The sequence below is a fragment of the Tachysurus fulvidraco genome, chromosome 23 (assembly GCF_022655615.1).
Source record: "Tachysurus fulvidraco isolate hzauxx_2018 chromosome 23, HZAU_PFXX_2.0, whole genome shotgun sequence".
Lineage (NCBI taxonomy): Eukaryota > Metazoa > Chordata > Actinopteri > Siluriformes > Bagridae > Tachysurus > Tachysurus fulvidraco.
In genome coordinates, this window is record NC_062540.1 from 19,449,228 (window position 1) to 19,461,636 (window position 12,409).

Genomic DNA, 12,409 nt, shown 5'->3' on the forward strand with positions numbered 1-12,409 from the left:
TCATGTTGTGCCTATATACTGTACAGTACGTAATATTTTAACACGCTCCACTTCTTATGTCCAATGCGTCAACACTGACTTATCCATAAGATACTCAAAGTGTATGAGCTTCACAAAGTAGCATCAGTGATGATCCTGTAGTGGAATTTTTTTTTAAAAATCATGAGTGTTATGTGCTTTCATGGTAAATTCTGTGTGTCAGACTTATGGAGAGAGAGAAAACAGGAACAAATTTTCCTGCCATAAAAAAACATCCCTACCATATACATTCTATGTGTTAAAAGGATGGGAACCTTACTGGGGTGACTGAGAGGTCACACACAGTAAACACAGATGCACACACACATACTGTATTAACACACACATACCAGGCTACACAAGCACATACCTAGGGTATAAAAGTAAGAGCTGAATCTCTAAACTTTACCTCTTCACTGTGTCGACTTGGTACTCTACACTGTATAGATGACGTTTTTTTTTTGCTGCAGCAAAATAAATATCATTTTTACTTCTTTGCTTTTACAACCAACTCTGTTTCTGACTGTGTTTTTTATATGTAGATCATAACTGCCACCACAATCCATTAGAAACTTCTGCATGAATGCAAATCATATCATGCTTCTCCTGTAAGCCAAGTTTGCATGTTTATTAAATAGATTCTGTTCCGATCTATTCTTACACTGTAAAAAAAAAAAAAAAAAAATCTTTTCAGGTCTTAGACGTCTGAAAGCTTTGCACCACCCACATTATCACTACTTTACTGTAAACCCTGTTGTCTACAATTTGAGACTTGTCTTCTGTCCCCTGTGGGATTTATGCACTTTTCTCACGTCTACTGTAGGAAATAAAAGAGTTCAAGAAAAACATACCAAACCAAAGAGAAATGTTTGAAACGTTCCAAATACAAGGAACAATTAGTTTTTGTTCTAAAATAAACATCGTTGTGGTCAGTAAATTGGCATAAACACCTGATGTAAGAAAATGATGTGTATGCATAATGATCATCAATTTTTTTTTATTTTATTAAAAGGCCCTGTTCAATAAAAACATAACAAATACAAAATCTGTCAATTATGTCAGGTGTTTTAGGGTTTTTGTGATGTAGTGTTTTAGGGCAACCAAAGCCGCTCGAGGACAAAGTTCTCCCTGTGTCAGAAATAATATTCATGAAAATTATATTCATGAATTACCAGATAAAAAAAAATTACCCATATTAACCTCAAGCTCACTTTGTAGAGTGTTTCTGTTGAGCCGGTTTTCTGCTCTAACCGAGTTCCTGCTGATTGATTGGGATGTAATGACTTTCTTTAATCTCGGTTATTACAGGATTATCATTACAGGATGATCATGGTATAATCTGACATGAAGAATAAAAGCTATAAAACAGACTAAAGGGTTTTATCTCATACAGTGAGACACTTAAATACATTTAGAAATGTCAATCGAACGACTTAATACGCTGTAGGTGTCCGATAGGTCGTAAAGAAAGTCAACCGGTTCCAAAACAGGATTAAAAACAGGCAATGGTTCATCAGCAAACAGTGTATCAGGGCTAAACCCCAACCCCCACCCCCCTAAAAAAAAAAAAAAAAAAAAAGCTGAGCTTATATTTATACAAAGGCTTGGCAAGGTAAAAAAATACTGAGTACTTCTCAAAGTACTGAGAAAGTCTGAGAACAGGCACGATCGATCAAAAGGAGGGTGACGGCCATGTTTGTAGTCCGTGGTTCATGTCGGGAAGCCGTTAGTGGACCTGACAGGATGATTTGGTTCCACAATAGTAGATTCGACCTCAGCTCTAATTCAAAAGCACAGTTTAAACGTCTACCCGAGTCACTTGAGGTAGAAGTCTTCGTGGATAATTTTGGCGTGTGATCAAATGTATTCATTAAATAATTGCGTGAGAGTATCACTCTTCACTGGTGTGGTTTTCAACACCAGACTGACTGCATTTACTGATGTGTTTGTGAAACTGGGTCTATTACACAACACGATCTTTGCAGGCAGGGAGCCAATTAATTGGTAAATAACGATGATTTGGAGGAAAATGTTTATTCTTTGTTATGATGTCAGAATCTATTTAACATTACATTATATTGCTTGGCCTCTATTGTTCACTGAAGCTCATTTGTCAGAGTGATCAGAGAACGGATATCTGTGCCGACCCGATCTCATGAAAAATCAGTATGAGGTTAAAGAAGTTTGTTTGTTTAAAGAAGGCGTAAGGTAAGGTCTGGGTACAAACCCTGCCATTTGGTGCTAACTGTTACTGTAAGTGTGAAGCTTTAACATGTTTTTTGTATTTTTTTAGTTTAAGAAATGGTTTCCATAGAAATGCAGCATGATATAATTTTTGACATCCTGCTCATTTTAACCAGTTGCTGGTGTGAGACCAGGTGCCATGTTTGCTTTAGTGACTCAAACTCATTTAACCACAAACCTTTTAGCATTTGAGTCATGGCAAATTTTCTACAGTGACTTTAGCTACTGTAATCAATGGCCGTACGTATACGCGGACACGTAACGTCGCTTCAGTTGGCTATCGTGTCATATTTAGAGTTGCCTTCATGGAGTGAACATTTTCCCTTTGGTGGTTTCTCTCTCCATCATTTTGTCTGATCAACTTCAGGGTCTACAAATATGTTGTCCCAGATTTCACATTTCACAAGATGCACAAACTCTGTCACGTTCACACTGTGTTTTCGAGTGTCCTGGGAATTTCATATTTATGAGGTGGGACGTCGGAATTATAATTACGTCAGTCATGTCACTTAGTTTGGTCAAAGATAAAGGTTGTTTCTGTGAATTAACTACAATAAAAGACAGCAAGGTTTTTTTTTGTTTAACAATAATGTGTCACTTTTTTTTAATCGATTTATGAATCCGCTCTAAACGTTAATTAAACCTAAATATTATATCATTAATATCCAACCCTGTCATACTGCATTCAGGCAACTTGCTGGTTTTATTGTAAATAAATGGATAAAAAAAAAAAGCTGAGATGCTAAACTTAGAGCTCATACAGAAGTTTTCATACAAAAAAAAAAACTTTTGTAGTGCCATTTATTTGCATTCAGCTCGTAAATACGATGTTTCATACATGAAACAATACTTCATAAGTAACGCTCAGTGTGACTACCTGAGCTCTTCTAGCCGTTTCTTGTGCATTCGTTCTCTTTTCTCTTTTTCCTGACATTGCTCTCTACCTGTTTTACAACTTTTTGCTTGCCTGTTTTCTAAAAACATGTTTGTGGGCATTTAGCGTGTCTGGTCCCCATAGCAGTATGTAATTTTTTTTCTGTTTTCTTAACATGCATCAACTGTTTTTCACTTAGAAACTGGTTTTGCTTTTGTGGTTAGATTTTTATTTTTTTTAAATCACCCTTCCTATTATTTTGTGTACTTTCACCTTTATTGTCTTTAAATGTATTACAATTAAAGCACCATCATTAAAATTCCGTATGTGCCATTCGTGTAAGGCATTTGTGCCATGCCGTATGAGTTCTTGTGAATAATGAATTGTGTTATTTCTTTAACAAGCTCAACAGGTTCTGAAACGAGTATGCTGAGAGAAAGCAAACGTTTACCAAGCTTACAAAGTGTTTGTGTGTTTATTTGTGTGTGCATACAGAAAAGTGTGCAGAAATAGTTGCCACACTCATAAACTACTGTTAAGTGTGTCAGTACATCATAGAACCTTCTGTATATATTTTATTGTATATAGTATATCTATATAAAAAAAGTTCTAGCTCTAATGACAGTGCCTCGATGTCATTTTTATTTATTTATTTTTGTTAAATTGAAAACGTGTTAAATACTTGTATTGGATTTACTGTAAATATGGTCCAGACTTTTGCAGTACTCCTGGAGGCAGGGCTATACTAATGAAAGCATACCAAACTGCAAGGAAGAAAGTAATTCTGTTTGTCATGGCTGATTACCGTCATGATTAAGATGGTCCAAGATGGACATCTTCATAACGTCCATTAAACTTCAACTAAACTAAAAATGTTTTTTTCTAAATCTGGATTGATTTAGTACACTTTAAGGAAAGCCTGTGGATGTTTTCTTCCTAAATAGCTGGGTAAGAAAACAAAAGGGTGAGCTACTTACCCTCACTTTATCCTAATGTCATCAACATCAGCATCATCAGCACTTATCATAAGAGCTCAAAAAGCTTCATATTGAAAAACAAAAACAATTATTCACAAATTGATTGTAAGAGGCCTAAACATTTACGAACATTTATCTATTTCTTCTAGGCATAAACACACAAAGGGATGACCAAAAACTGCCAACTTGTTTTCTTTTATAGTATTAAATGAGTTGACAATCTAATTGGTTTATTTTATACTGATTAGCTAAAGCTGACTTAACATTAGTGTTAATACCTAAACTGGTTAACAGCCTTGGGCTTAGGATTTAAACTTATTTTTTTTTAATTATTATTATTTTTAAATGACAAAAAAGTCTAATTAATTCATTTCCAGCATGCACTATTGATTTTGTCAAATGGCTGATTAAGCATTTTATATAACCTTACATTTTAATATAAATCTTTTAAATCCATAGTGTACTATAACTTTAACTAGCTCTACTTGGTAGGATACCAATGCCAACTGTGTTTCTTCATGTAGAAGTGACTCACAACAATTATGAGTAATGCCCTATGTTATTAACAATTTCTCACACCATGGTACTTATTTCATTAACTATAGTCTGTGGCATTTATTCTCTAATTGCATATGATGATAATGACAATAGTCTGTCTTGAAAATCATTCACTTCTTTCTCACCATTTCTTTCTTTTCAAATCTTAATTTCCCCATCTGCAATATCCTAGGCATGTAAAAGTCAGTTCCTTGTATAGTTTTTATTTATTTTAAATAACCAGAATAAACTTATCGGCTGGTTTGTTTGATTCGAATAAGCCAAACTATGCGAGCAGAGAACTTGTATGCTGACATGAAGATTTAATAAAAAGGCAAAACTTTTCATGTCATTTATGTTCTCTGTTACTACTCGATTATCTGTACTGAATCACAAACTGTGTGGTTTCATAAATGGTTTAACTTTAAATAAAAAACGAATAACACCAGTTTATATTTAATGCATGACTGGCAAATGTAATTTATTATTTTATAGTTTTATTAGCACTAAACAATCAAGTGTACAGAATTTTCCCCTGTAAATATAGAGAAGGCTTAATAGTGTCATGACCTTAGATGCAAAAATCGTGCCTCGGGGGTTTCCTCCGGGTACTCCGGTTTCCTCCCCCGGTCCAAAGACATGCATGGTAGGTTGATTGGCATCTCTAGAAAATTGTCTGTAGTGTGTGAGTGTGCGAGTGAATGAGAGTGTGTGTGTGTGTGCCCTGTGATGGGTTGGCACTCCGTCCAGGGTGTATCCTGCCTCGATGCCCGATGACGCCTGAGATAGACACAGGCTCCCCGTGACCCGAGAAGTTCGGATAAGCGGTAGAAAATGAATGAATGAATGACCTAACCAAATCATCACAGCTTGTATGAAAACAGGTGTTTTATGAAAAAATGGGAAAGCCTCAAGTTACCTTCTGATAGTAGCTTTCAGAAATGGACTACTAAATACTGATCACTGTGAGTTGGGGAAAGAAACAACAACAACAATTTCCACACAATTCCACAACATTGCTATAAGAGGAAAGTCTCTATAGAGGTGAAGTTTCTGCCATTTCATGGCACAATACAACCAGTATCTTATTTACATTTATTTTATATGTCCATCTTTTGATATCAGCAGCATTTAAAGGGCTTTTATGAAGGTTGTCTTTTCATAGATAAGACTGATAATAGAGCACATACTGTACTCATGTCTACACTTGTTACTTTCCGCTTTTGTTTTGCCGTTGCTTTCCGTTCTTGTTTTGAATACTTTTTTACACAGTTAAGGAGAACAGGTACAAAAAAAAAAAAAATATTGGATTATGTTTTTTTTTAATTACTTTACATTGCATGCAATTTTATCAAACGATTGTTTATACCTCAGCTGCTGACACCTTGCACACACAATTTATTAGATTGTATATGCAAATTTCTTTTATTATTCAAAATCATTGATAAATTAGTCCCTCTGGGATTTTTGGTAGTGAATGTACGGCAATGATTAATTAATTAATAATAATTCCAATGTAGTCGATTGTTAGTGATTAGACCCACTACTAATGTTATATGCTTTAGTTAAGTTTTATTTTAGGCTGTTTTTGTTTAACTATAAACTACATGAACAATAGTATGTGAACAGTTCACCATCTGACCTGCTGCAGATCTGCTGTAGCTGTACAATTTCTCTTCAATGGAACTAAGATCTTCTCCCAAATCTGTGCATAAAGCACAAGCTCAATGGTGAAACTGTTTGCCACGTTTGGAGTAGAAGAACGCTAGTGTCCTGCACTGAGCCCTGACTCAACCCCACTGAACACCGTTAGGATGAACTACACCCCAGACCTCCTCACACAACATCAGTGTCTGATGTGCTTGAGGCTAAATGAACACAAATTGTTGTAGCCATGCTCTAATACAACATCTAATAAAAATCTGATAAGGGGGTCATACATATGGCCGGGAAACCTTCAGCCATATAATAGATCTGTGTGTAATTTGATTGGTACTTCTTATTAAACTAGGATTGCATCTGGGCCCTGGTAAGTTTATTGTCTTATCTTTGGGTGTTTTTACCTTTTAACCTTACAAGAAAAAAAAATCAACAGTAAGACTGGATGTTAAAGAAACACTGTCTCAGTTAAATATTTGAGCTTCATTACAAGCATGTGTTGGGAAATACTGGTACTGTATGACATACCGATGAGATGGGACTATAAAACTTTCTTTAAAACTTTTGATCCAAATTATATTAATAAATAATAATTCGTAACATTGTGGAGAGGGTTCAGGGGTCACTTTTGGCTCCTTATAAAGACTTTTTGACCTTGCTGGATGAGTTCATGTAAGTTTTTAAGGGAAAAGCTGACAGGACTGGGATGGGACTAGAGATTAGTCAGATCTATCCTGTTGTGAACATGTCCATGATTTATCTGTTATTTGCTTGGCTCGGATTAAAAAGATTTTTGAGCGCATTATGCCAGCTTGTTGAAATGTGAGGCTGCCTTGGGGAGAATTAACGGTTAACAATGAACTGGTTTTCTTATTTCTTACTTGCATGTTTCTTTGTTACGATATGTGGGTGTAGATCGCTCCTCCTAATGTATATGTTATGTATCTACATTTACATAACCGGTTTCTTTGACGACACTTCCGGGCGATGGCGACTATCTTGGATTTTCACTTCCCGGGCGTTGGCCATATCATGCAGCCATGCACTATATAAGCACACTGCCAACACATAGTTCTTTGCAAGGGTCTTTTCAGTTTGGATTATTGCAATGTTTATTTACTCTGTTTTCTACCTGCATTGCCACTCTAGCAAATTCTGGGCTTTGCCACCTTTTATCTGAGGCTGTAGTTCCATTGTCGGTCTATTACATCAACTCATCTCCACCCTGTGAACCTTTGTCTGGACCCTTAAAACTGAACTTACCTTTACCAGGCTCAAGGAACTGTATACCTTTGCACCTATCCTGACTCTCCCGGGCCCAACTTGCCAGTTCATTATGGAGGTCAATGCTTCTGACCTGGGTGGGGGGCTGTACTGTCCCAGAGAGACCCCAGAGACAACAAACTCAACCCGTGCACAGTCTACTCTTGACACCTCAGTTCTTCAGAGCAGAACTAGCTGTTGACAAATGTAAACTACTGGCCATCAAGTTTACCCTGGAGGAGTGGTGGCAACAATTTCTTGTATAGACTGATCGCAAGAACCTGGAGTATAACTTCTGGAGAGAGTTTGTCATCTCCTGGGGATCACTATCAGCTTGTAATCAAGGTTCCACCCACAGACCAATGGACAAACCGAGCAGTTAAATCAGGTTCTAGAGTCGGGGCCCTGTATCCTGTATGCTGAGGATTCTGTGTCCTGGTCCCCCAACCTGGTGCGAGTTGAATATTCCCACAAATCCCTACCATCATCTGCTATGGGTCTCTCACCCTGCCAGGCTGCCTACAGTTACCAGCACCACTGTTTTCTACCCAGGAACTCAAGGCCTCAGTCTGCCATTGCCATGGAGACAAGCTTGTACTGTATGACCCTAAGTCCTTGATAAGCTTTGCCCAGTGGGCCAATCACAAGCGCCTTCCGGCACCTCCTTATGGTGTCGGTAAAAGGGTCTGGCTATCCACCAGGGAACTGCTGCTTAAGGTCCCCTGCAGTTACTTCACCCCATGCCTTGTTGGGCCATTCCCAATCTCCAAGGTGCTCAACCAAGTGGCGGTCTGACTAAAGCTCCCCAGTGTCCTGCATATTCATTCTACCTACCAAGTCTCCAGACTCAATCCTGTTCAAGTCTGCTCATTGGGCTGTTTACTTACTCTGTTTTCTCCTGCATTGCCTTGTTTTTCCCTGTTCACTGGATTATTAGACTGTTTATTTTCTCTGTTTTCTGCCTTCCCTGCATTCCCATTTTCTCCTATGTTGATTTGGAACTCCTTTCTGCCTCCCTTACCAAAAACAAATCTGCCTCCCCTATTCAAAACAAACCAGATAGCTGTTATAACTTCATAGATACTGTTACTGCAAGCACGGTTCACGTTGAGCAGTGAGTCAGGTTTCAAGTTTAATATGAAGGTGTTGCCATATTTTTATTAGCTATGTTCTATCTCTCTCTCACTTTCTCTCTCACCTTCTCTCTCTCTCTCTCTCTCTCTCTCTCTCTCTCTCTCTCTCTCTCTCTCTCTCTCTCTCTCTCTCTCTCTCTATGCATTTAAAGCCCTGGTATTTGGAAAGAATGCTACATTAATAACTGAATGTCTTTAAAGTCCACAATCTAAACACATTCAGAGTGAATTTAGCACATTATAAAATCTCACCTACCTAAGCACACCAAGAAGTAACTCCAAATGACACCAGTGGTTTATACCAAGTAGTTTGGAATGTGGTACAGGTATGACCCAAATGACATAGTACACACTATCCACTTACACTACGCATTCTATACTCTGCCATATTTGAATTTTAATATTACATCAAATATTGGTGCATTAGTATTACATCAAATGAACGCTAACAGTTTTTATTTACTACCCAGAAGTATACGTTGCTGCCAAATGATGCCAATTGAGTGTAACATGATAACACTAGCTTTAGAAGAATACCTAGAATTTTTACAATATTTTAATCTAATTTAAAAGACATTTTAGTGAATCCACTGGAGTGAGATTTTCTCCTCATCTAGCATTAGCGCTTGGTACAGTAGCTCCACCCGTCTTTTGCTTTATTAAGCAAAGCTGCAAATGTTTACACTTTGATTTATCAGCTGAATAACTGTACTTCTCTGAATTTTAGTGTGAACACACTACACATACTACTAATGAAAATATTATGTACAGAAAAAAACTCATTACTTATCGATTTTGGTGTATTTTTAGAAACAACTCTGTCTTCGTTGTTTGTTATGTATCTTTGAATTTTGATCTCAATGTTAGGTGAGAGCTGGATCGTGTTCACAGGTGTTAGAGCATTAAATATATACGCTAAAGCAAATAGAGGCCCTGGCTGACTCGTTCTCATCCAGTAGTGTGTGTAAGTGGCTTTGGGCTTTCATTTGTTTGAACCGTTGTTCATGTACAGCATTTGGCAGCATTTGTTCATGTGCAGGGTCGTGTGCGTGTGTATGCGGAACCTGTGTTCGGGATAAGATTGACCGGAGGAATTTATTTATGTTGCGCATGTTCACAACATGTGCTCCTTTTTCTTGGTTAGCTGTTGGTTTTGTCTCTGCATGTGCTCAGGGCAATAGCATGGATCACATACTTTTGTAAGTTTTTATTTTTGCACACCGGTACTGGATTGTCAGAGTTTAGCAGAGTTGGTATTGTTTTGCACCCTTGGTAAAGCGGAGCGAGGTATGTCTTTTATTTTATTGTGAATCTGGTTACGATAGCTTAAAGCTTATCACTGTTAAGTTTGATTTTAATGTGTGTAGGTCATTTGTTTGTTTTGAATGTGTACTTTTCTTTCTTTAATTTAAGTTTCACGGTGTTAAACGGTGATGACTGGTGGATGCTTCATGTTGAAGAGTACGACTCGTGAACTGAAGACGTGTCTCAATAAATGATCTACACCCGTTTAGAGACTCTCTGTTCATTTATCGATGCCAAGGGCTGCTACAGTGTGATCTCGGCAGTTTTAATGAAACAGTTCCAACTTTAATGAAGGAATATAGTTCTAAATAACAGAAGCATAAACTGATAGACAAGACAAGCTTGATAAGTATAAGCTAAGACATAGCTTATAGCAAGGCTAGAAATTTAATAAAGCAAGATTGAGTAAAACAGGACGTAGCTACAGCTAATCTAATGGCTAGGCTAATGGCAAGACAGATAAGCCAAGTTAGGATAATTTTTCAAAAAGCTAGGTCATATAACATGCCTTTGCAGTGCCAAAAATGGACCAGGAAAAAGTCACAGGTGACAGGAATCTGGAGAGACAAAGCATACAGGAGTATTTATTTAATGCGAAAGCTTTGGATGGGGTTTTGGCATGGCCTAATTGTATCGGCCAGGTACTCAAAAAAGATTGTGTTTCTAAAGTATTGTGTATTTTCCTGACAGCTCAGCCTGAAGGCACTTGTCAAGTTTGTAATGACTGCTATGACAAATTAAGGGTGAATGTCGTAATCTAATTGTGTTGTCAATAATCATGATCTGCCAATTAATAGAAGGGAACTCCCTAATGGTAGAAATACCAAACGAGATTATAGATTAATGATATCTTTTAATGCATCAGTTAATATTTTACATAAAATACTTATATTTATAACATTACAGGGACATAGGAAATGTATTTGCTTGTTTAAAAGTGGCATTTAGGGATTTAAGATGTTCAGGCTTAAAGTACATATACAGTTATTTTTATTTTGTGTAAAGACAGGCTGCTTTCAAGGTATAGCAAATAATGAAAAATAAAATTGAGTGCGTTTCTGCAAATGTAGCTTATGGCAAATAAAAGTAAAATACAGGTATTATGGGCATTGCATCTACGATGGATTATGCCATGTACAGTAAGATACATTGCTCCCTCAACCAAGAGTTTCTAAAATATAATATTTGTGTTGTCTTTTGCATTCATAAAATTTGACTAGGTAATTACTTCCAGCAGAGCTATACACAGTCTAACTGGGCATAGAGTAGGGTTTGTGTTATCGAGGAAAATACATTTTTACAAAACCTTTAAATATATATGTGATTTGCTTAGTTGTATGTCAATCATATTTGGCTTGTGTTTATGCGCATAAGTTTTGAAAAGGGAGGAATTGCTGATGTAGTGCAGTCATGAAGAATTTGATATTAATCACTCACTTGTCATAATACCAGTCAAATCCGATTCAAGCTAAAACAGTAACAGCATTGCTGAAAAGTCCATGAGAATGTTTTTTATTTTTTTATTGCTAGCTATCGTTTTGTATTACGACCTTCCTTTCATGTCATGGTGTAATGAGTCAATCATGTGTCAAGCCAAGGGGCTCCAAAAAACCTTAGTATGACAATTTATCTTTAAGCATATAAAATGTTTTGCCTCAGGGAACATGGCCTTCATTTACATTTAAATATTGTGAAATATGTTCATATCCAGAGTGACTTGCAGAACACTTTGAAGTCTCTTTCAAGTAATACATCCTACAACTGATTCATTAGGTTTCTAGTAAACTCTAAGGGTGACGTAATGATGGTCAGAAAAGCACACAGACACAACCATTTTTTAAATGCTCGTTTTAGTACTTCTGGAAAAGATAGGTCTTTGAATGTTGCAAGAACTCTGTGCTTGTTTCTAGCTAATGTTCATCGTTAGTGGAGTTTATTACTATTAGATGCAGGCCATTTTTTACCATGGGAATTCACCACGGTTTTCATATGTACAATCCCCCCAGGGCTAATGCTAAATAGGCTTTATGTGAACTCTATGGGGCTATTAGTGATCTGAAAATGTGCACCCCAATGGACTGTTTATCTTCGCCGGAGATTTCAATCATGCAAATTTCAAATCAGTGCTCCGTAAATTCCATCGTTATGTAGACTTTGCCAACGAGACGGGAAAACAAGCTAGATCTTGTTTACACAAACATTCCCGGCACGTATCGTGTGGAGCCCCGCCCCCACCTCAGCTACTTATGCATCTCTGTTATGATAATTCAAGCATACAGACCACATATGGTCTTAACCAGATCTGAAGTAGGTGAAAACCTGGGCAGCAGGAGCCACCGCTGCTCATCAAGACTGCTTTGAGTGCACTGACTGGAACATCTTCAGGGAGGCTGCAACCA

The 12,409-nt window shown here is 37.2% G+C and overlaps 1 protein-coding gene across 1 annotated transcript in view; it reads left to right on the forward strand.

Moving 5' to 3' along the window:
* The first annotated feature begins 2,158 nt into the window (after positions 1–2,158).
* LOC113650726 (cadherin-like protein 26) overlaps positions 2,159–12,409 on the forward strand; it is a 32,690-nt gene continuing 22,439 nt past the window's right edge. The window contains exon 1 of the mRNA XM_027159208.2: positions 2,159–2,226. Within this exon, the coding sequence (XP_027015009.2) occupies positions 2,174–2,226 (53 nt within the window). The 5' untranslated portion in view covers positions 2,159–2,173. The remainder of the gene's footprint in view (positions 2,227–12,409) is intronic.